We start from the raw sequence: 22,146 nt of genomic DNA, 5'->3' as shown, positions 1-22,146 counted from the left end.
CTGTGGACTTTTTGAACAGATTTTTAAAGACACAGGCAATTTTTGTAACATTTATTGCCTTGGTAATGATGGAGGGAAAAAAAGGTCCATCACAGACACGGAGGGAAAAGAGACACTTGGAAATATTTACATAAACGACATGTAGAACAAGAACACACACAAACGCTTCATGCTTTGACTTTCAGTCACATGTCAACGCCTCAACACTGTATATATGTATATAGTGTAAATAAATCTCAGCTATGCAAACACTTGTTTTTTTTGTAGACAAACACTGCAGTGAGTTTACAGTAGATTTGAATACAGTGAAAATTTCAAATTAAAACTGTCAGGGAACAAATTCTTGACCAAATATTTTTTTCCCAGACTAATAAATTAACTAATTTTAATGTGAAAACTGAAATATACTCATAGTAAAGGCATGTGGAGGAATTTCAGGGGCAGAGAAGACAAATTCCACCAATGTTCTATCACCATACAGTCCACAACTATCACACTGCTCATGAAAACCTCCATTGCCTAGGGACTCTACTGCAACCTTATTTAAAGCACTGGCATGAACATTATAACTGTATTTGGCATAACAGTGAGGTAACTGCACTGCAAAGTGAGTATATATAAAAACAATATAAAACTACTATAAAGTTACCAGCAGGTATGACTTGCAGAATATAAAAAAATATGATTTCCTGAGCCTTCAGTGAGCTCAGTACTTCCCCCTGAGACTACGAGGGGTGGGGGCGGGGCTGGGAGGTGGCGATTGCTGACGAGACCGCAAGATCCGCGAGTAGGGGGTGACGTTTCCCTCCTCACCAGCCCGAGTGTTGTATTTACGTGTTGGGGTGCGTGTCGGGAACAGGGACTGGAAAAATGGTCGTTTCTGGGGAGGTCGGTTCTCAGCATTAGATGCTACAGTGGCCCCGCAGCCCTTCCTCTTACAGGATCCTGGTGCAGGGGAGGGAGAAAAGCCACACAGGGGCAGCTGGGGCTGGATTGTGTGAATCTGGGCCAGGGTGTCCGCCTTCCGCCTCAAGTCGGCTTTGACCAGCGTCAGGCTGTTCTGCAGCTCCGCCATGATCTGGTCCTAAGAAGGAGTCAGTGAAAAGGGTTAGACGAGGCCACGGAGGAGGTGAAGGTGAAGGGTAGGGTTGGAGGTGAGGTGACAGAGGGTGAGGCATAACGCAGCTCTTGAACATGCTTTTGCAGTTTTCACCTGGTGCAGATGTTATAAATCCTAATTTAGTTTAAAAGCTGGCTGTGCATCACGATTGTTAATGAAGAGAGGAGAGGGAGAGAAAAACAAAGTATTTCAAATTGAGAGTTGCACTTCAAGAAGAGGCCGCTTAAATATCACTTTGAATTACAGGTTATCTTAAGAGAGCATCCATGATCAGAATCAACGGAAGGAGAAATGTAATTATTGTCCAAACTGCGCTAAGGGAAACTTACATGCTGTCGTTACAGGGACAACAGTATGTTGGGCTCAGCTCAGCTTCACCTACTTTTACTTTATGTTTGAGGTAAAAAGAAAGATTTTTAATAATGACAATATGAGACTGATCTTATTACACTAAAATGATAAGTGAGACATTTGATTGTATTATTCAGTTTAAGCTTGGTGTAATTTAAAGTATGACCAACAAAATAATGAATGTCAGTTTAAGAGCTTCATCGTTTAAGTTAATGATTTTTTCCTCCAACAGAACACCCTATCAAATTTGCTTATACTATAGCAGAAATAACAATATACAGTATTGTACCATGCATGTGTGGTTTTACCTGTTTGGCGAGGGTCTCCTCTGTAGCATTTAACATCTGACGCAGTCGCTCCCCCCCTGTGTTGCGACAGCAGGCTCGTTCAGCAGACTGGAGGTCCACCCCCAGCCTCTGCAAATCCAGACGCAGCTGACGCAGGTTCTATTTGGAAAGAGTCAGAATTTTTATACTCTATATAAAAAGGTTTAGACTCCAACGGAGCACAACAAAAATTGCATCCGTGTTGGTGACTGACCCGCTGACCCTCCTCGAGCTTGCGGTCAGCGGCACTGGTGAGGGTCCCTGATGCGCCCGGCACTTCCAGCTGCATCTTAAGCTTTGTCAACTCTGCATCAGCAAACAGAACAAGACAGTGAATTACCATCACCACTTCTAACACCGACACATAATCCGAGCAGGCCTCCAGTCAGAATCTACCTTGTGTCTTGGCGAACAGCTCAGCGCGGCACTGGTCGAAGTCGGCCTGCAGCTTGCCGGGTTCTTTCTGAGTGGTGAGGCGCCGAGAACGCCGAGGCCCCTCTTCCTCTGGCACCAGCATGGACACTGATCCACTTTCCCTGTATTTTTCCAGGGCCTCAGTCAAAGCTTCAATGGCCTGGTCACGCTCCTTAGAGAAACGATTCAAAGGAACATTTATAGCACATACATCTTACTGCACAGATACAGTATTAGAAACAATGCATTCAGGAAATATTTCAGTAAAGTGCAGATTTGACTGATTGTGTGAATCGAAAACATTGACGGAAACTGCAATGAGCTCATCACGTAGTCTCTCACCTGCAGCTCCTCACTGTAGAATTTCTTCAAATGCTTCTGCAGGTTAGTGATCTTGTCCTCGTACCGCTCTTCAATCAGAGCTGTTTCTGCCTCCATGGTCTCACTATAAGATAAAAAGACATCAAAACTGAATATCTATATTTAAAACATTGTTAGAAATAGTTGTTAAAAATGCTCCCTGAAAACTTAAACTGGCATTTTGACAGGAACAGAACGTGAGGGGGGGGTTATACCCAAACATGCTCACTCACCTGAATCCATCCTGCATCCCAGTGATGACCTCCATCATCTCGGAGACCACCTGCTCCCTCACATTTGCTTCAAGAGCCTCTTTCTCCTCCCGCTGGCGCTGCACCTCCCGCTTCAGAACATCAATGGCCTGAAGTAAAGCCTAAATAAGGTAGAGTCAGCTTTTAGAAACAGTGGCCATTTCCTGAAAACGTGCCTTCTACACACTCAGTGCGTAATTTCTCTTTTTAGTTGATATCAAAGGCATCATGTAGTAATAATTTAGTAATATCTTGATTATTTTGTTAATTAATTAAATGAAATTAAGTATTGTAAAGAAAATCGGTTTTATAAAGCGCTTGTGGGGCTAATACATATTGAGCTCCCTTTTACAAAGACAGAGGATGTTACCTCAGTATTTAACATGGTGATATCTCCATCTTCGGCATCACTCTCATCCTCATCCGTTTCCAGCACCGTGCTGTCGTTACCATGTCCTGTCGGCTCGCGCAGCAGAGACAGTATGTAGGCCACCCTGGTCTTTGTGGATGGGCCGTGAACCAGCTGAAATTATATATAATGCATATTTTCATTTGTCTTTGGTCTTATTATCAACTCTGTCCTAAAAGATAAAAATCACAGAAGTTAGCTAAACAAGAGTGTTTCCTACTTGGGTAGCGATGGCAGAGAATTTGAGGGCCTGGAGGGTCTCGTCGTAGATGGAGGCACACGGGTTGATGTTGACCACCATGCTGGAGCTTCCTCGACCACAGAAGAAACCCTGCAGCACCCGGGTCAGTTTACTGTCCCTGAAGGGCACCACTTGAGGAGGCCGGGATCTGTGTAGGCAGAGAGCATGATCCATCTGTACCACATCAACACCACAGAACGTTTCTAAGTCGAGGTCAAGCACGTACTTGTTGTTCTGGTTGTTCCTCAGAGCAGCAATACAGCGTCCCAGTGTTAAAAGGGAGGTGTTGATGTTGTTGGCCTCCTTCATCCTCTCTCCGTTGCGCTGCTCTTTACAGCGTTCAGACCCGGCCAGATCGCACACGGTCAGTCTAAAGAGGAGACAGAGCACTGTTTCATCATCTTTATAGACCAGAAGTGAAATCAGGATATCTGCAGGGTTCACAAATTCAATACTTCTAGACATTGTAATACCACATAGAAAGCTATTTATAAAAACACTGAAAAGACCTGTAGTCATTTATTTCACAAGTCTATTAATGTCGTTTTTTGTCAGTGCTACAATAATTAATTAAAAGGTAAATTTGACACATAAGTACAAACATTAGTAAGAGTGGTAGATTTTTTTGGACGCTAGGGACATAAAAACATTTCTATAACTAATGATAGCCCCTGTGGCAGGCTAGAAGACTTAAAGTGTTTTCACTTGGATTTTTATTTATTTATTTGAGCATATTTCTGAAGGAGGCTAAAAATCTATTATTTCTAATATCTGCAAAGACCTTGTAAAATGAAGGTATATATGAATAAGTAAAAATAGGGCGACATACTCGCTGATGTGCATGGTCTGGCCTGAAATGGCCTCTGGGCGGATGTGCAGGACACGGATGGAGAAGATACTGTGGCTGTGAAGGTGATACATTTAGGATTAGAGAGTTGAACAAGTCTGACAAAATAAATCAAAATAATGTTTTTTGGGTCAACTGTTACCACAATGTACCTGCGGCTGGAGTTGTGGTTTAAGTGAGTGCTGGCGAAGCTCTGGTTGCGACGCCCGGCCCTCAGAATCCTCCAGGCTTCCTCAGCAGTTCGGACCTGGATCCAGGAGAGATCTGACGTAACAAGAAGGGAAAACAACTTTAATTTTTGCCAGATGAAAAGTCAAAGTGACAACAAGGCTAACAAACTAACATCATACAAAATAGTTATTTTAGATTTGCGATAAGATCGATTTTTTTATCTATTCCATGGTTTTGTTTCACATTTCTTGCTTGTGTAACATATACCAGATGAAAGAAGTTGTATAATGGGTTTGAGCTTCACCAGGTTTAATCTGATATATAATTCAATTTAAAGTACATATCGCTCAGGTGAATGAGTCAGCGTTACCTTTCACATAAGGGTTGCCCTGCTTGTCGTCGCTGAGCCGCAGTGTGGCTCTCTTCCTGGGATGCATGGAGGGCGACACATCCAGCAGATCGTAGAGGAACTCATTGTAGATCTCATAGAAGGAAACCCAAATAGAGAAATGCATGCCTTCCTCCAGGTCGTCCCCTCCAGTGTGTGAAAGGCTGTCGGGCTCCAGACACACACTGTCTGTGTCTGCAGAGAGTCAAAGATCCGTTTTACAGAGACATCAAAAACATACAAATAATGAACGGACCACAATTTCAAAACATAAATGCTTTCAGGATCTGACCTGAGAGTATCAGAATAGGATTGCACACATAACCTGCTGGTTAACTGTTTTTTATTAATTATTATCTGATGTTTGATTAATCTAGTTAACTGTGTGTGACCCAGGCTGCTCAGATACACAACATATCGCAGAAACGACAAACTACAAACTTGGTGGTGGAAATCTGCTTCCCTCTATCTGAATGTGTTGGACTTTCACTGCCTGTTTCCACGGATTGCTTGTGATCCCGTCCTTGCATGCAGAAGATATGTTGCACTTGTGTGAGTCTATTTTCAACATCGACTTTACTGAAGTGTGACCACCCTTTTAAACATTTAGTTCTCCCTGCCAGTTGCTGGTTTATAATGTGAATTTAAATTCATTCTAAATTTGACTCAGATGTGAATTGGAGGTTTGTTCAACATGATATTCCACACTCCCTCCTCACCGTCCAGCAGGCTAGCCATGTGACTAGTAGAGGAGAGGCCTCCGAGACCGCTGTCCCCGTTTGTCGTGGTACCACCTCGACGAGAAATCAAACTCTCATCCTGAAAACACACAAGGGGAGAACATCAGCTCCTGACTGTGAAAAAAGATACTGATCTCCTGAATGATTTCAAACTGCTAGGGTGACACATGAGATATCATTCTGACAGAGAGATAAATAAGAAGTTGTTTTAAGGCTTAAACCAATCAAAACTGAGCCCACTGAAGTGTAGTCGACGTTGAACAGGTAGGAATTTATTTTCTATGCCAAAGATCAGGATGATATGTTGAACACTTTAATTTTCAATAAGAGACAATGCAAAGATTATGGGAGAAGTACATTACTAAACACATATATGTCATCATACATATCAGCTACAGACACTTTCTCTGACAGTTGCATGTTTCGTTTCATATCATAAGAACCATTAACCGTTTCTTCAGTTTACCTCTTTGAGCAGAGAGTTTCTGCGGATTTCCTCCACCCTGACCTCACTGGGTTCCAGCTGTTTCACATCCTGATACATGACAGGCTTCAGGTCCATGGCACCGTAGAGGCGACCCTGCAGTTTCCTGAAGAGAGACGCTAAAGCTCGGGGCAGGAGGCCTGAGTCTCGACCACTGCCTGTAAGTCAAAGTACAAACAAACATTGTTTTATAGAGCTGTAAACACTAACACTGTTACCAACCCTGGGCTTTATTAGTTAACTAAATAAAATCTTACCCTGAATGGTGTACGTCTTTCCAGAATTGGTGACACCATAAGTGTAGAGGAGTCTGTTTTCTCCCTGAAGCACGTCTTTCACCATCTTCTTCATCGTGCTCTCATAGAACTGCTGCTGTGTGGTCTCTGCTCCAGAGATCTATGAAAGAGGGATAGTATTTTTTTTAATGTGCTCTATTAAATTGGTCATTGACATTACACAGACATTCACCTAGATAATTACTGACATTGGTTGCTGTTCAAACTCATAAGCCCATATTTATCTATCAATGCTTTCAGTGCCATTAATGAAAAACCTGTTTAGATTATTGTTGTGCCCTAGGAAAGGTAATCCTCCCACCAGCACCAATATTTCTCTCCTTTAAAAACAAAATCTGTATAATCTCGACAGCAGGTGTTATGTGCATTGTATAAACACAGAGCACAGGTGTACCTTAGAGAAACTGAACTTGTGCATGCTCTGGGTGATTCCTCTCTCTGCAGTCCTCATGTTCTGAGACTCCTTTGGAGCTTTGAGCAGCAGAGTCTCTTCATCCTGGACAGCCACACATCCCTGAGATGAAGAGTGAACATTTAGCACAGTGAACCATACCGTAAACAATGGATGTACTTTATTTACAAAAAGATACAAATATATCATTTACTCCACATGCAGTATAGCTGCAGTTATTGTGTGACGGTAGAAAAGTCTCACCTGTTCTTCTCCCCTCTCTCTCTCCGTCTCAGTAAGAGGTCGAATGCGCAGATACACCTTCACCCTGTCTGCATTTGCTTCACCACCACTTCCTTGTCTCACCAATCCGGATTTCACCGGGAGTTTCTGGATACACAGATTTAAGACATCAAATGGCAGTTTTCTAACACGGAGGAAAATAAAGTATTGTTTTTGATGTGCTCATTCATTGAGCCTGTGAATGGCTTGACAATGGCAGTGGAGTAAAAGTACAAAAAATTGAGATTTCAAAACATTAAATAAGAAGGTTTTACAAACGTGATGTGTAAATAAACCATTTTTTTTTTTTAAATGAAAACATTATTGGGACTATTGCAGAGAGAGAGTCCACACTCACCGGCTCTAAAATGGACGGCCGGGGATCGAGGCCAGGGGAAATCACAGAGAGCTCAGGATGGAGTGGTCGTGCCAGGCCCCCGAACTCTGCTGCCGTCGACTCGAACACGGCAATTTCCTCCTCCTCATCGAAGGGGCACACGCACGGGGAGGACAAAGACAGTGCCATGCTCACCTGCTGCAAGAAAACAGAACATTAGTGAGACAGTAATCACAACACACAGTGCATTTGGGAAGTTTTAAGACCACCTTCACATTTTTACATCTGCCAAGGAGGTTATGTTTTCCCCCCTGTCTGTCTGTGTTTTTGTTTGTTGTAAGCAAGATTACACAGAAGCAAATGGATGGAGTTTCATGAAACTTAGTGGAAAAAACTTTATTATTATGCTGCAGCCTTCTGCTGAAATCAAAACAACCTTTTCCCTATCAATTAAGACTCAATACACTTAGAGTAAGTGGAAACATAATTGTAGAAACTGTTGTCACTTCATTAAATAGAAAAGACTTCAATGTTAACTGATTGGGGATAGTAGAAACCTCTTGAAGAACATGAACGTTCAACAATGTAATATTTGGGCTTTTTCCCCCCCAGACATGAAGTTTGTCCTTCTTTGCGTATCTTGCTAAAGGTGAACTGTTTTTTGTTCTTGTGTTTATGGAAAAAGTTTCTCCCACCAACACACAGGGGGATCTCAGCGAGAGTCAAGTCTGTTAGCAGGGTCTTTCTGAAAGCTCAATCGAAACTGTGGTTTCACAGGAGAGAAGGAAAAACACGTATCATCTAAAAAAAACAAAAAAATTCGAATGATATGGGTTTGAAGTGTTTTAACTCAAACAGTCTTCAGGCAGCACTTCGCTGGACGGGAGGATAAGTCCAAATGAAGGGTGTGCCATGACACAAGCTGAGAGAGCACACAGAAGCCCTTGTTTTCCTTCTCAGTCAATCAGTACCTGCTCGAGCAGTTCTTCAGGTATATAGTTCCGCGGGGCTCTAGCCTGTCGTGACAGGTTTTTAGCTTTGCTGCATTTGTCTCTCAGAATTGAAATGAACAGAAACATCGATGACGCTGAAGCAAAGACTTCACTTTAGATGCAACCGCGTTCACGCGTGCAGGCTAACTTCCTCTCAGCTACTGGAAACATGACGAAAAGAGGAGTCACACGTTTCAACGCTGGACTGAGAGCGTGAAAACGTAAAACAAAGGGTGTAAATGAGCGAACACGAGAAGCTTTAGCCGAACTAAACAAACACTGACAGAATACAAGCACGATATGTTGTTATTATACAGCGATTACAGCTTTATGGTAGCTAACAGCTATATTGTTGTTTAGCCTGTAGCGAAGGTGGAATCCACTTACCTCGAAGCCTTCAAAGTGCGAGGAGCGCCTGGTTTCCTGTTCCTAAATGTTCCTAAGTTAGTGAAAGAGAAGACACAGTGTTGAACTGAATCCGTCCCTGTGAATCAGATCCTGCACTGCGCGTGAGTTTGAGTCTCAGCTGAGCTTCACCCGACTGGGTTTGGTTTTTGAACAATGCGCTTCCCCTGCAGGGCAAGTCGTCGATTGGCTAGAGCTCCGCGCTCTCTGCCTTCCTGATTGGCTAACCCGGGTTCACACGGTGCGCTATTTAAACTGCGCCCTACTCAAACCAAGACGCCTCGCATGAGTTCCTATCACGTGTTGGAAATGAATCTGAAGTTTAATCAGAACGTGTTACCTAGTGTGGAAGTAAAAATGTGTTAACGAAGTTCTCAAAAGGGGATGGAAAGAAAGATGGAAGTAGGAGCTTATGAGACTCTCTTTTCATGTTTATTCAAAGTACATATTGTTAAAAGAATAATAGAAATACAACATTAGTTGACTATTAACTTGCATACATATATGAAACCTATCAAACAGTTACAAATACATATATGTGACTGTGAGTACCATGTATAAAGGGAATGCAGTTGCCATAACCATTTTTTTTTTATTTACAGCATTTATTATCAAACCTGCTAAATGTTTTACTTTCGGAACTTATACAATGTCTTCATTTATTTATTTATTAGAAAAGACTTGAATATGTTTTCTATATATTTAATCTCACAGGTAACAAAAACAACATAGAGGTCAGAGGTCATGACTGAAATGCTTCATTGTGCCCAGTGAATATTCTCATCAGTCTATCAACCACAGTTTAGCCGTTGTAATCTTCTCCGCCGTTTGGCCGTGTATTAGTGGTGATGCTGTGAAATTGGACTTGGTTGGGGGAATGTTGGAGCCTTTCTTTCTGCACACTGTGCCGAACCCCATAACAAAAATAGATGATTAAACCTGTTGATAGAAAAGCCACACCACACATGTTATTTGGCCAAGGTTATTTGATGTTACACATTTTGTTACATTGAAACTTGCGTTTTGTAGAGATATTGTTCACACACCTATTGCCATCCACACTGCATAGCGGATCCATGTGTCTGATCCAAGCTGAGCCATAAGGTAGACATTGGCAATGGTGCTGACTATAGGAAGCAATGGCACAAATGGAACCTATACATAAGAAGAAGGAAAATTAAAATAATAAAATAAAATATATACTCAAATTCCCTGTTTAAGGTTTAATGTTGCAAGAAACACATTGAAGTCCCAGCAATATTTCAAACTGATTAGCAGAAAATCACTGTTTGCTCGATGCATTTTTAATGGTTACTATCAGTAGCTCTAAGCTCAATGGCAAAGACAATGCAAAGCCTGTGTCTGTTGTTGGCATGTAGGACCATGGGCCATAGGCTCAATCAGATCTGTGTTGCTTAGTTCAGCGATAGACAGTGACTTAACAAACATTTATTTATAAAAAATCTTTGAGATTGCTACTTTAAGATAGATGAGATGTACCATGAAAGCAGCTTTTGTTGAACTTTGTGGTTGTCTCCAGATGATCAAGATAATGAGTAGCAGAATCAGTACGATCACAGAGACGCAGAGTAGACTCCACCACTCCAGGGCCTGCAGGGAGTCTACAGCTCCAGTTATGAGGAGGCTCAGGATGATAGCTAAAAAGACTGAAGAGATCAATGTAAGTTCCAATGACTATTTCCGAGGGAAATCATCTATATGTAAAAAAAAATACCATAGGATGACAGGAAGAAGAATCACTAACCAGTAAAAACAGCTAGAACAGAGACATTTTTTGACGTCCGTAAAGTTGGTTGTGAGGGAGGACTGAAGACTTCATGGATGGTAAAAGGATCTGGTTCGCTGCGTCCGGAATTTTCACTGACGTCTGCTTGGTATCTGCAAAGTGAGGAAATGTCAATGAATGTACCCAGTCAATTGGTTAATAGAGCATTATCTCTAATCACAAAATATAACTGTGATTTAAACAAGGAGTTTTATTGTTTTGTGAACAAAAGTTTTTGTAAACCAATTGTAATATTAATGTTTCTAACACACCAGGCCAATGACCAGTTTACAGTAATAATATCCTACATGTTTGATTATGATGACTCATACCTTAATATGAGGATACATATGGCAACAAGTGTGTAGGCGAAGAGGGTTCCAATCGACATCATGTCAACCAGGGACTTCAGGTCAAACACCAACGCCATGATAGCTTAAAGAACATGAATAATAACAAAAAGAAGAAGAAGAAGAAGAAGAAGCTTTTTCATATAACCATCTGACACTCATTTCAATTACCTGTATTTCCACTATAGTCCAGGTGTTGGTCTTAAAATCTATGTAAGACTCAGAGAGAGTATATTAATAATTATGATAAGTTGTATCAACTGTGTTTCTAACAGTGCTTAAATAACATGGCACGAGGCAAAGAAACCGACGAAGCAAATAAAATACACATAATTAATACGTAAGAGATTTTCCCTATATTTTAGGGTCATCAATTCTTCATTTTTCTGATCAGTAATATTTGTAGATCATTTGTGATTCTACTGTTGATTTGGACACGGCTGACCTGTCACTACAGGGCTCACAGAGAAGGTGTATTTACAGTCAAAGACACACACTGTGCCCTTGAACTCGTCAGTTACGGAACAGTTTGTGCAGATTAACTCTGCTCTGCACTATACAGCTAGAAAAGGAAAACATTAACCTATTGCCAAATATTGTCCCTCCTCTAAATAAATACATGTATGTGTTTTGAATCTGTGTAGTGTGTGTGTTGAGCAATGAGCGTGAGGATGAACAATTAGGTTCAAAACAGGAAGGGATTTGTTAAAAGAAACACAGAGAAAAGACAGTTCATTGCTGAGATGTATATTGTGTGAAGTTTACCTGCTGCAACCCCTGACACCAGGGTTGCTATGACAGGACTTTGTCTGTCACTGAGCTTGCTGAGCGGAGTGAAGAGAAGTCCGTCCCTGGCCATGGCAAAGATAACGCGAGGCATCGGGAACATTGATCCGAGAAGACTGCGAGGAAAATAACTCAGATAGCGCCATCAACGACAACTGGGTTTGCTGTGCTCTTCCTTTACTGTGAGTACTCTACATGTCAGCCAACGATAATGTATTTCTACTCATGTAAAATACCAATTCACTAACTGGACAGAGTATCAAATTGATCAGTGGAACAGAATCTGTTTTTGTGAAAGACCCAGTGTGCTTCATACCTGGTTGACAGTGCACAGAGGGATCCCACAGCCACTGCGTACTTCGCAGGGCCCCAACCGATGTATGTAAAGGCTGCAGGCAGTGGGCTGTGAACACTGAGCAAATAGTAGGGCATCATGAGAGTCAGGGCAGCAGACACTCCAAAATAGGCCAAGAAGCAGATGAGGAGAGATGCCACGATACCAAGAGGGATCGACTTCTGTGGGTTTTTAACCTCCTCACCTATAGAAAAACACATTTAGTTATACATATTGAAGTTATCCACATGTTTTGCTTGCACTTGCATGTACAGTGTGTCTGTAAGTGTGGTCCAACATAGTAAATACTGCGCATGTGTAAAATGTCTTTATCTATACTACATTTCATTTTCAGCCTTTTTGTTACATGCACCAAAACAACAGGATTATATTAACATGTTTCTGTCTCAATTATGTACCACGTGAGCATACGTCTGAAATGCATTCTGATTGTTTAACAGCGAAACCTCTTTTAACTTACTTGTTGTGGCAATACAATCAAATCCAACGAATGCATAAAAGCAAGTGGCCGCACCCGCCAATGTACCCTCAAAGCCGAAAGGGAAAAATCCCCCACTGCCATACGTGGAGGTGTCATTCAGTGACGTTTGGTTTCTGCAGAGAACATATAATAATAACTTACAAACTAATTGGTATTTCAATATTTGAAAGTCAGTTTAATGTTTCTTTTTAACACTAACAGCCTGTAAACTATGTTTTACCGAACACGGCAAAGTAAAAGGTAGGAATTTAATTAATTTGTTTCTGTGGTCTGCAGGTGAAGCATGTATTAATGATACTTACTCATATGCATTTATGATAGTTTCTTCGGTGGTGTACCAGTTGTTGATGTCACCCTTAATGAAACCAGAGATGATAACAAACAGCAGCACCAGGACGTTAACCGCAGTAAAAACCTTATTCACTGTGGCCGACTCCTTTGCACCAAATGCAAGAATCCCTATAAACAAAGCACACAAATATAAAGTCAGACGTCTATTTGAACAGCATGAAAGTTCACTCATCAAAAATCAATAAAATATAAATAATGCTTCGACAACAATTTCCTCCTCTTTATTTAAACATTGAAATAACAAAGATCAGAAAAATTACAACAAAAAATGTCATCATGAAACTCGCCTGCCAGGAGCATTATGAGAGCAGCTGCAAAGAAGTCTGGGTAAGGAGCTAATCCAGGTAAACCCATAGCAGTCTGTTTGCCCAGAGAGTTGGCAATGACGTTTCCAATGAGGTCATCGAAGGTCCCACTCCATGCCCTGGCCACACTCGATGTCCCTAATAAACAGTGAACGAGGAGGAGACACAAATTGGGTTATTTCACATAGATATTCATAAATGATTTTCTTTATTTCAAACTTGAGACTTGTCACCAGGTGGTTTATGAGGAAAGAGAGGCTGCAGCATTATTGCACATGCAAATTGATAAAACAAACAGGCTTTACCGATGACATAAGACAGCAGCAGGTTCCAGCCAGTGATAAAAGCCCAAATTTCTCCCACAGTCACATAGCTATAAAGATAGGCAGAGCCAGTCTTGGGAACACGAGCGCCAAATTCAGCATAACACAGTCCAGCAAATATTGAGGCCACTGCCGCTATCAGGAAAGAGATAATGATACTCGGCCCGGCCACCGCTCTGGCAACTTCTCCAGACAGCACATACACCCCGGCCCCAAGTGTGCTGCCGACCCCCAGAGCCACCAGGTCAAGGGTGGTCAGGCTCCGGCGAAAGTTGGATTCCTCGCCCTCGGGCTCCAGAGGTTTCCTACGCGTCAGACTCTGCAGGAACGGTATAATCTGTGCTCCAGGCATCTTGTAAAACCTCCAGACAAAACATAAAAAAAGTGGATACAGCTGAGACCCAAGCCAAAAGACAAATTAGAAAGTATCAACATCCATCTCAATAAAATGTTCTGGTTAAAAGAGATAAATCTCTGTTTAGAAAATCTAAGCACAGTGGCAATTTAGACATCAAATGCTGCCGTTCTCATATAAAAGTTAAACATAATCCAGATGTGCACCTGTCACCTGTGAGCGATTTGCTGTAAAGGCATGTGAAAAAAAGTTGTAGCTTCCTCATTGTACATTTACAGCTTTCATCCTGAATTAGAACACATCAAACTTTAAGACAAACTGACCTTCTCCTACTGACTCTGACCAAAACCAGTAGAATATTCATTAGTTTTAAGAAAGTCATCCTTCTTACCTTTTCAGTTGAATGCAGCCGTGTATGAGACTGTGTTCCGATCTGGCCGAGAGAGAACGCTAAATGTGAGGAAAAACCCATTCGCCGTCAACTAAACATTTTTGACACATCTTGTTACATTTCAGACGTACGTGCCATTTCTGAAAATGCCCGGATCAGAAAAAATGTTTCAAGACTGTACAAAGACTGTCAAAATATGTCATTCATTTCTTTGTGCAAATGATAAATTAACTTATGATATTTTGCTACCATTCAGCATTAAAACCTTTGTCCTTATATACATATGTGTATATATATATATATATATATATATATATATATATAGAGAGAGAGAGAGAGAGAGAGAGAGAGAGAGAGAGAGAGAGAGAGAGAGAAAGAGATGAATAATTTTTAATGTCTGAAAGATGACGCCTTTGAAGGTAAAGCTATCAGTGTTCCAACAGTTGCAAGTCAACATACATGGTCACTTCTAAATGAGCACAGGATCACCTGACGTCATGAATAGTCCTGCAGTCAGTCAAACATCGAGTTAAGTAGAAGCCCTGTGTTCAACATGGATGCAGCAGTTTGTGCTTCACAAAGTATTAAACAATATAAGTGAATGAAAACAATTACTAAGTACTTGAAATTATTTCACGTACTTACTCGAATCATTGTACTCTGAGGAGGAGGTGCAGTGCGAGTTCTGGCTCACCTATTACAAGACATTTAAGTACACAAGCTTTCACCTCCAGCTATCTAAGTCGATATAAAGTTTTAACTTTCCCATATTTTGTTAGTGGGCCTCTTGAATGTTGAATCCCATATAAACACTGTGGTGATGATTGGATATTCAAAAACGTTAAGTGTTTTCCTCACTTGGAACAACTTGTTCCATCGGTGAAATGAAAGTCACATGATGCCACTTCAAAATGTGAACCTTGTTTAAGATTTAAAATGTGATAAGATTAAAGTTTAGTCAATTCTCGACTCATTCTCTTCCAACTTCAGGTTGAGATGACTTTGGTTTCGGGAGCGAACTGTGATTAGACTTCATTAACCGAAGGAAATGGACTACCCCTCTCGGTTAATGATTCATCTGCAGAAAGGGGAAAGCTAAAACCATTCTCCAGTAAATTCATTCATCACCCTGGAAAATTTGGGGAAAGGCTTTAAAATCAGTGCAAAGTGTATCTTATTGATTAACACACGGCCGGGTACCAGGTAAGTCGGATTCTGTGTTATAGTCCATGTTTGTTGTTTTAATTGTTTAACTTTGGGAGTTAAAAATCGATGAAGAACTGTTTTAGAGAGTAAAAAAACTCTCTAAAACTATTTAGCTATTGTAGCCATTTAAAACATTTTATGATATAACAGTCAATTTCTTTGCAAATTGCACTTTGCTAGAAATCTGTTTTTATTGATTTTGTTTATTTGGAACAAGTTGAGATTATATATATATATATTTTATAATTTTTTTTTGCGATTTACAAAAAAGAGACAGGGGACATTGGTTTCTATAGAGCAATGGATGCATTATGATATTCTACTTTACTGTTATTGGACATTAGGGAATTTTTCTAAAAGCACAATGAGCTTTCTGTCTAAAAATAATGTCCGTAATAATTTAAAATAGATTTTATATGACTCGGCATAGAACGTTTTCTTAATAATTGTTAATGGGGGCAAAGAGTGGCTCTTAAAGGCAGGTAGTTACTTCATTATCGCAGCTCTGCCGCAGCATTTTTCCAGCAGTATTAGCCAGATGCAGTGAGGCTGCGATGGCTCTTCTCCATGGTGACTGGGTTCACTGGCCACAGCGTGAGACCGAGCCTTTGCAGGAAGGAGAGTCATTAGTGTGTGACTTCATTCTCGGCTGATGTAAATCCTGCGTCTATTTTGGTTTCAGGTGGATATTTCCAGCCACACGACCACGCTGTGGCTGAGGTGTTAAACATTCAGCTTCATCTCTTTTTTTGAAACATTACAGGAGAAGTCAACTCTCAACAGACTTATACAGTAATTGGGTATTCTAGTAACAGCCTTTAGTTGTTTTGGCTTCTAACACCATTTTCTCACCATTGTGTCATTGTGTTATTTGGGAGAGTATTGAATAGGGTTTAAGATGCTTTTTCAAACTGCCACGGATTAAGAATAATGTTTATTTCCTGGTGAATTATCAAGAAAATTTGAATTTCCTTTTGCACATGGAAAATGTGGATATCTAATGTGATTGTGGCCTATTCCCCCCTTTTCTCACTGGCAGGCATTTTCTTCTGTGCAATCATGAATAACACAAAACAGCGAGGCAGGCCGATTTGTGGGAGAAGATTATGCTGAGAAGATCTTCACTCTGCGTTTTAGACACCAATCCATTATCCATTAGAGGAGAAAAGCAAAGATGAAACTGGTTCTGCATTATCTGATACTCTTGGGGTCCAGTTATGTGATTTCCACTTACGGGCCCCATCAAAGAGCACAGATGACCGGAGATATTTTACTCGGAGGTCTTTTCCCGATACACTTTGGTGTTTCATCCAAAGACCAAGACCTCGCAGCGCGGCCGGAATCCACACAGTGTGTCAGGTAAAAAACGTCGGACTGTTGAAATAGTATTTTTGATCATTTCTGATTCGTTTCAACTTTTCTGAATCCAATCTCTGATGTTTATTGCAGGTTCAATTTCCGTGGTTTCCGTTGGCTCCAGGCCATGATTTTTGCAATTGATGAGATTAACAACAGCAGCACTCTCCTGCCCAACATCAGTCTGGGCTACAGGATATTTGACACATGCAACACGGTGTCAAAAGCCCTGGAAGCTACCCTCAGCTTTGTGGCACAAAATAAGATTGACTCACTGAATTTAGATGAATTCTGTAACTGCACTGATCACATCCCATCAACCATTGCAGTGGTGGGAGCAGCTGGGTCGGCAGTTTCCACAGCAGTTGCAAACTTACTAGGCCTATTTTATATTCCTCAGGTGAGTCACAGACCATTAATACTCTGGCTGAGTCATGAACTTAAATAGGAGCAAATGTACGGTGGCCAAGTCGTCTCATACACGTGCAGTGCACTAAAGGAAAACACAAATGCCAAAGCCTCAACATGAATTAAGAAAGTGACCACGCAACTATAAAAGACACACAACAGAAAAACGCTACAAGAGCCTGCACTGTAACACTTCAAATTAAAAAGTATAAGATTTTAAGTGATGGCTAGCTTGACCTGGTTTTTCAAAAATGATGGTAGCAGTAACTAGCTCATGTGATTGTTAATATTCATTGTTGCTCACTTTTGTGGCTTTTGCAGTTGTGTTGTGGATCTTGCATTCACGTATTCCATTAATTGTGTGAGAGGTCTCGACCATGTATTTTATCACAAAATGACAAAACCTTCAAGTTGATCAAAGAACATTAATGAGCAGGACACAACAAAAACCCAGATGATAAACTGAAATCTCTCCTCTCAGATCAGCTACGCCTCCTCGAGTCGCTTACTGAGCAACAAGAATCAGTACAAGTCCTTCATGAGAACCATTCCCACAGACGAGTACCAGGCCACAGCCATGGCAGACATCATTGTGTACTTCGAGTGGAACTGGGTCATTGCTGTGGCCTCCGATGACGACTACGGACGCCCAGGGATCGAAAAGTTCGAGAAAGAAATGGAGGAGCGAGACATCTGCATTCACCTGAATGAACTTATTTCTCAGTACTCTGAGGATCACGAAATCCAAGCTCTGGCTGACAGGATCGAGAACTCCACAGCTAAAGTCATTGTTGTGTTTGCCAGCGGCCCGGATATCGAGCCTCTAATCAAGGAGATGGTCAGGAGAAACATCACAGATCGCATTTGGCTAGCCAGCGAAGCGTGGGCCAGCTCCTCCCTTATTGCCAAACCAGAGTATCTTGACGTCGTGGCAGGAACTATTGGCTTTGCTCTGAAGGCGGGGGGTATACCAGGCTTTAGGGAGTTCTTACAACATGTCCAACCAAAGAAAGACAGTCATAATGAATTTGTCAGGGAGTTTTGGGAAGAAACCTTCAACTGTTATCTGGAGGACAGCCCAAGACTGCAAGAATGTGGCAGCACTAGTTTCAGGCCTTTGTGCACAGGTGAGGAAGACATCACAAGCGTTGAGACCCCGTACCTGGACTACACACACCTTCGAATCTCCTATAATGTATATGTTGCAGTGTATTCCATTGCACAGGCCCTTCAGGACATTCTTACCTGCACACCCGGACATGGACTTTTTGCCAACAATTCCTGTGCAGATATAAAGAAAATGGAAGCCTGGCAGGTAAAATACTGCAGGTCACCCTCAGCTGCAACTGTTAAATACCTAATTTCGCTCCATATGTGAATCATCAAAATGTGTGTTTCTGCCCCTCAGGTCCTGAAGCAGCTGAGACATTTAAACTACACCAACAGTATGGGGGAAAAGATCCACTTTGATGAGAATGACGACCTCGCTGCAAACTACATGATTATAAACTGGCACAGGTCCACTGAAGACGGCTCTGTGGTGTTCGAGGAGGTTGGATACTACCACATGCACGCGAAGAGAGGGGCCAAACTGCTCATCGACAGGACAAAGATTCTGTGGAATGGATACGGTTCAGAGGTCAGTCAAACTATTTTTTGGTCGATGTTCTCATCAGTGCATTCCTGTGTTTCCTGTGTTTCCTGTCATTGTAACCTGCAGATGAAAAAGAAGATTGTTACAAACATACATTATCACAACTTTTTAAGGCTTCCATTTTCACTGGAAAGCAACTTACACTTAAATGATCTCAGTAAAAAGAACTGAGGTCATCTTGGGCTTCGAGTTGCATCAACATATTTCAACACACAGCAGGTTGGGGACAATAAAACAAGGTGCAAACATAGAGAAATATACCAATTGCTTCTTTATAAATGCTGGTAGACATCAGCAACCACTAAGAGTCATGTCAATGTCCACATCAGGAATGAAAGTCCAATATTAACTGACATATTTGCAATGTTTTGTTCTCCACCATCTCCTGAGAGAAATATTAGCAATTAATCAACCAATATTTATCTTTATTTTGTGTAGCCCATATTCATAAATAAAAAAAATTCTCATACGGCTTAACACTCTTTGCCAGGTGTGACATCCTCTAAACTACATGCTCGTGTGTAACCTTTCTTTCCATTTAACATCCTCCAGGTGCCATTCTCGAACTGCAGTGAGGACTGTGATCCTGGCACAAGAAAGGGCATCATAGATAGTATGCCCACATGCTGCTTTGAATGCACTGAGTGCTCCGATGGAGAGTACAGTACTCACAAAGGTATAAAGAGTTCAAACATTCATATACTAATTTTACAAAAGTTACACCTTATAGCTTCTGTTGTAATTTTAAGACGCACACACACACCAATAACGTTTTATTTATTTATACAGATGCCAGTGTTTGCACCAAGTGTCCAAATAACTCCTGGTCCAATGGGAACCACACGTTCTGCTTCCTGAAGGAAATTGAGTTTCTCTCCTGGACGGAACCTTTCGGGATAGCGTTGACCATATGTGCAGCGCTGGGTGTTGCCCTGACGGGCTTCGTGATGGCCGTCTTTGTCAGATTCCGCAACACCCCAATAGTAAAGGCCACGAACCGAGAACTGTCCTACGTCCTCCTGTTCTCTCTCATCTGTTGCTTCTCCAGCTCCCTCATCTTCATAGGAGAGCCGCAGGATTGGATGTGCCGCTTACGCCAACCTGCCTTTGGGATCAGTTTTGTTCTCTGTATCTCGTGCATCCTTGTGAAAACAAACAGAGTCCTCCTGGTGTTTGAAGCCAAGATCCCGACAAGTCTCCATCGTAAATGGTGGGGGTTAAACCTGCAGTTCCTGCTGGTGTTTCTGTGCACATTTGTCCAAGTCATGATATGTGTGGTCTGGCTGTACAACGCCCCACCTTCCAGTTACAGGAATTATGACATAGATGAGATGATTTTTATCACATGTAACGAAGGCTCTGTAATGGCTCTTGGGTTTCTTATTGGCTATACATGCCTGCTGGCCGCTATATGTTTCTTCTTTGCATTCAAATCACGGAAACTTCCAGAAAACTTCACAGAGGCTAAGTTCATCACTTTCAGTATGCTCATATTCTTTATCGTTTGGATCTCTTTCATCCCTGCCTACTTCAGTACTTACGGCAAGTTTGTTTCAGCAGTGGAGGTCATTGCCATACTGGCATCCAGCTTTGGGATGCTGGCCTGCATCTTCTTCAACAAGGTCTACATCATCCTTTTCAAACCGTCCCGGAACACCATCGAGGAGGTCCGGTGCAGCACCTCAGCCCATGCTTTCAAAGTGGCGGCAAAGGCTACTCTAAAGCATAGCACGGCTTCACGAAGAAGGTCAGGCAGCACTGGTGGATCTTCTGCCTCCACGCCGTCATCGTCCATCAGCCTGAAGACCAATGGCAACGACCCGACTTCAGGAAAGCCCAGGGTGAGCTTTGGCAGTGGAACAGTTACTTTGTCCTTGAGCTTCGAGGAGTCGAGGAGGAGTTCTCTGATGTGATAGAATATGTGTGGCTCTGTCAAGTTGTAGCTTCATCTGTCCCAATAATAGGGTGTTCTGTTTTGTTTTTTTACACGTAAACCTTTACATCTTTCCTTTATCCTAACATTTAGTCCGAAATATGATCATCACTCCAACTAATATACTGTACCTGAATCCTGTGTCTTGTTAATGTGTAGTAAACCTGCTAGTAATATTCACAAAACGTTTTGTACAATTAAAAAACTTTATATGATCCTCATGTTTATTCTTTTTATTTAGATCAATGAACTCTATCTAGAGAAATGCAAAACATGAACCACAAGACACATTTACACAAATAATTGTAACACAACACTTGCATTCTTTTATTTTCTTAGATGTAAATGATTTGGAAGAAACATGTTGAGGAAGATCTAAATTAAAATCAAAGCTCAGATTCCCTGACAAACTGACTGTGGAGGTAACACACCATGTTCAACACAAAGACCCAGCACTTAACATGGAGCAACATCTAACCAGTGGACAACATAGGCCCTTTAATACGGACGGTATAATGAGTAAAATAAATAAGTATCGCGTAGTCCCTCGACATAATATTGTGAAATCCATGCCATAGGAAAAGACAATTCTAGTCATAATCAAGAAAAGTAATAGAGTAATACAGTTTTTTGGGGGATATTCTGTATTTGTCTCTACAGCACAGGTGACCGTCTGTATCATTTTAAAAAGCTAAACTGTGGAGCTTGCAGTCACTACAAATAATCAAAAAATTCTCCCCAAAATAAAGAGCTGAGTGAAAGAGAGAGAAAAAAAAATGAAGACGCTGATGGAGGTCTATGTGGTATTTTGGTTTCGATCTTTCAGAGAACTATCTCTGCTTGCTTTTCACAAGTCCACAACAACTGCAAATAGTGCAGGGCTCTCTCACATGCTAACGCCATTCTCACTGTAGACCTACACCCCCGACATCATGTCCTGACATTATAGAGGAGCTATAGAGGGGCAGAGGAGAAGCTGGCAAAGGTATTGACATCGCTGTGTCTGATAGTCAACTGTGAGGCTGTGACCCTTTCCTGCAAAAAGACTTGTTCTATGAAGTAATAACAACATATTTGTACAATTCATTATACGAAAGGGACCATTTTCAATGAGTATTAGTATATTTTGCTGAATAATACTCATGACCAGAACATTTACACAAATTACAATCACATTTTGAATCTAGATATTTTGCTTTTTATTTTTTATTTCTTTCTTACTGATGGATTAGTGAATAGTATTGTTTGACCATACTCTGAAAAGACACTTAAAGCTCTGCAACACCATCCTGTTTGCACCC

The 22,146-nt window shown here is 41.3% G+C and overlaps 3 protein-coding genes across 5 annotated transcripts; 1 reads left to right on the top strand and 2 right to left on the bottom strand.

Moving 5' to 3' along the window:
* Window positions 1-37: 37 nt before the first annotated feature.
* Window positions 38-8,946, bottom strand: kif20a (kinesin family member 20A). 3 transcript variants are annotated; one of them, XM_053442188.1, is made up of 19 exons: window positions 8,788-8,946; window positions 7,430-7,606; window positions 7,054-7,179; window positions 6,793-6,912; window positions 6,360-6,498; window positions 6,085-6,260; window positions 5,598-5,697; window positions 4,861-5,073; window positions 4,472-4,583; window positions 4,302-4,376; window positions 3,699-3,842; window positions 3,452-3,620; window positions 3,193-3,345; window positions 2,805-2,944; window positions 2,554-2,656; window positions 2,194-2,383; window positions 2,012-2,103; window positions 1,780-1,917; window positions 38-1,084 (listed from the first exon to the last, which is right to left on the bottom strand). In XM_053442188.1, exons 2-19 carry the CDS (start codon window positions 7,595-7,597, stop codon window positions 707-709), a joined length of 2,736 nt encoding a protein of 911 aa, XP_053298163.1. In that variant the 5' UTR covers window positions 7,598-7,606; window positions 8,788-8,946; the 3' UTR covers window positions 38-706. The 3 variants fall into 3 exon arrangements, 2 of the variants coding, with proteins under 2 accessions (XP_053298163.1, XP_053298164.1); XM_053442189.1 differs by having other exon boundaries at window positions 7,430-7,603; XR_008341929.1 differs by having other exon boundaries at window positions 968-1,084; window positions 1,450-1,917.
* A 620-nt stretch (window positions 8,947-9,566) lies between these two features.
* zgc:175280 (cationic amino acid transporter 2 family protein) lies at window positions 9,567-13,894 on the bottom strand. Its single transcript, XM_053441410.1, has 11 exons — window positions 13,525-13,894; window positions 13,202-13,357; window positions 12,866-13,022; window positions 12,543-12,676; window positions 12,044-12,266; window positions 11,707-11,843; window positions 10,924-11,026; window positions 10,571-10,704; window positions 10,306-10,472; window positions 9,852-9,960; window positions 9,567-9,744 (listed from the first exon to the last, which is right to left on the bottom strand). The coding sequence occupies exons 1-11, from the start codon at window positions 13,892-13,894 to the stop codon at window positions 9,608-9,610; spliced, it is 1,827 nt and encodes a 608-aa protein (XP_053297385.1). The 3' UTR covers window positions 9,567-9,607.
* Window positions 11,593-20,979, top strand: casr (calcium-sensing receptor). Its single transcript, XM_053441409.1, has 8 exons — window positions 11,593-11,909; window positions 15,279-15,491; window positions 16,534-16,853; window positions 16,944-17,250; window positions 17,740-18,573; window positions 18,667-18,897; window positions 19,465-19,588; window positions 19,702-20,979. Exons 3-8 carry the CDS (start codon window positions 16,669-16,671, stop codon window positions 20,823-20,825), a joined length of 2,805 nt encoding a protein of 934 aa, XP_053297384.1. The 5' UTR covers window positions 11,593-11,909; window positions 15,279-15,491; window positions 16,534-16,668; the 3' UTR covers window positions 20,826-20,979.
* The last annotated feature ends 1,167 nt before the right edge of the window (window positions 20,980-22,146 follow it).

The sequence above is a fragment of the Pleuronectes platessa genome, chromosome 15 (genome assembly GCF_947347685.1).
Source record: "Pleuronectes platessa chromosome 15, fPlePla1.1, whole genome shotgun sequence".
Classification (NCBI taxonomy): domain Eukaryota; kingdom Metazoa; phylum Chordata; class Actinopteri; order Pleuronectiformes; family Pleuronectidae; genus Pleuronectes; species Pleuronectes platessa.
The sequence above is the reverse complement of the archived record's forward strand: the minus strand, read 5'-3'. Positions and strand labels throughout refer to the sequence as shown.

What these genes read in the sequence shown, in the direction of transcription:
- casr (XM_053441409.1), top strand. Translation starts at nt 16,669, where the DNA reads ATGAAACTGGTTCTGCATTATCTGATACTCTTGGGGTCCAGTTATGTG. An exon ending in GCCTATTTTATATTCCTCAG is followed by an intron (nt 17,251 to 17,739) that starts GTGAGTCACAGA and finishes CTCTCCTCTCAG; the next exon opens with ATCAGCTACGCCTCCTCGAG. An exon ending in GGAATGGATACGGTTCAGAG is followed by an intron (nt 18,898 to 19,464) that starts GTCAGTCAAACT and finishes AACATCCTCCAG; the next exon opens with GTGCCATTCTCGAACTGCAG.
- zgc:175280 (XM_053441410.1), bottom strand. Translation starts at nt 13,894, where the DNA reads ATGCCTGGAGCACAGATTATACCGTTCCTGCAGAGTCTGACGCGTAGG. An exon ending in TGATTGTATTGCCACAACAA is followed by an intron (nt 12,267 to 12,542) that starts GTAAGTTAAAAG and finishes GTTTTTCTATAG; the next exon opens with GTGAGGAGGTTAAAAACCCA. An exon ending in GGTGTCAGGGGTTGCAGCAG is followed by an intron (nt 11,027 to 11,706) that starts GTAAACTTCACA and finishes ATGTTCTTTAAG; the next exon opens with CTATCATGGCGTTGGTGTTT.
- kif20a (XM_053442188.1), bottom strand. Translation starts at nt 7,597, where the DNA reads ATGGCACTGTCTTTGTCCTCCCCGTGCGTGTGCCCCTTCGATGAGGAG. An exon ending in GCTGTTCGCCAAGACACAAG is followed by an intron (nt 2,104 to 2,193) that starts GTAGATTCTGAC and finishes TTGCTGATGCAG; the next exon opens with AGTTGACAAAGCTTAAGATG. An exon ending in AGCTCGAGGAGGGTCAGCGG is followed by an intron (nt 1,918 to 2,011) that starts GTCAGTCACCAA and finishes CTTTCCAAATAG; the next exon opens with AACCTGCGTCAGCTGCGTCT.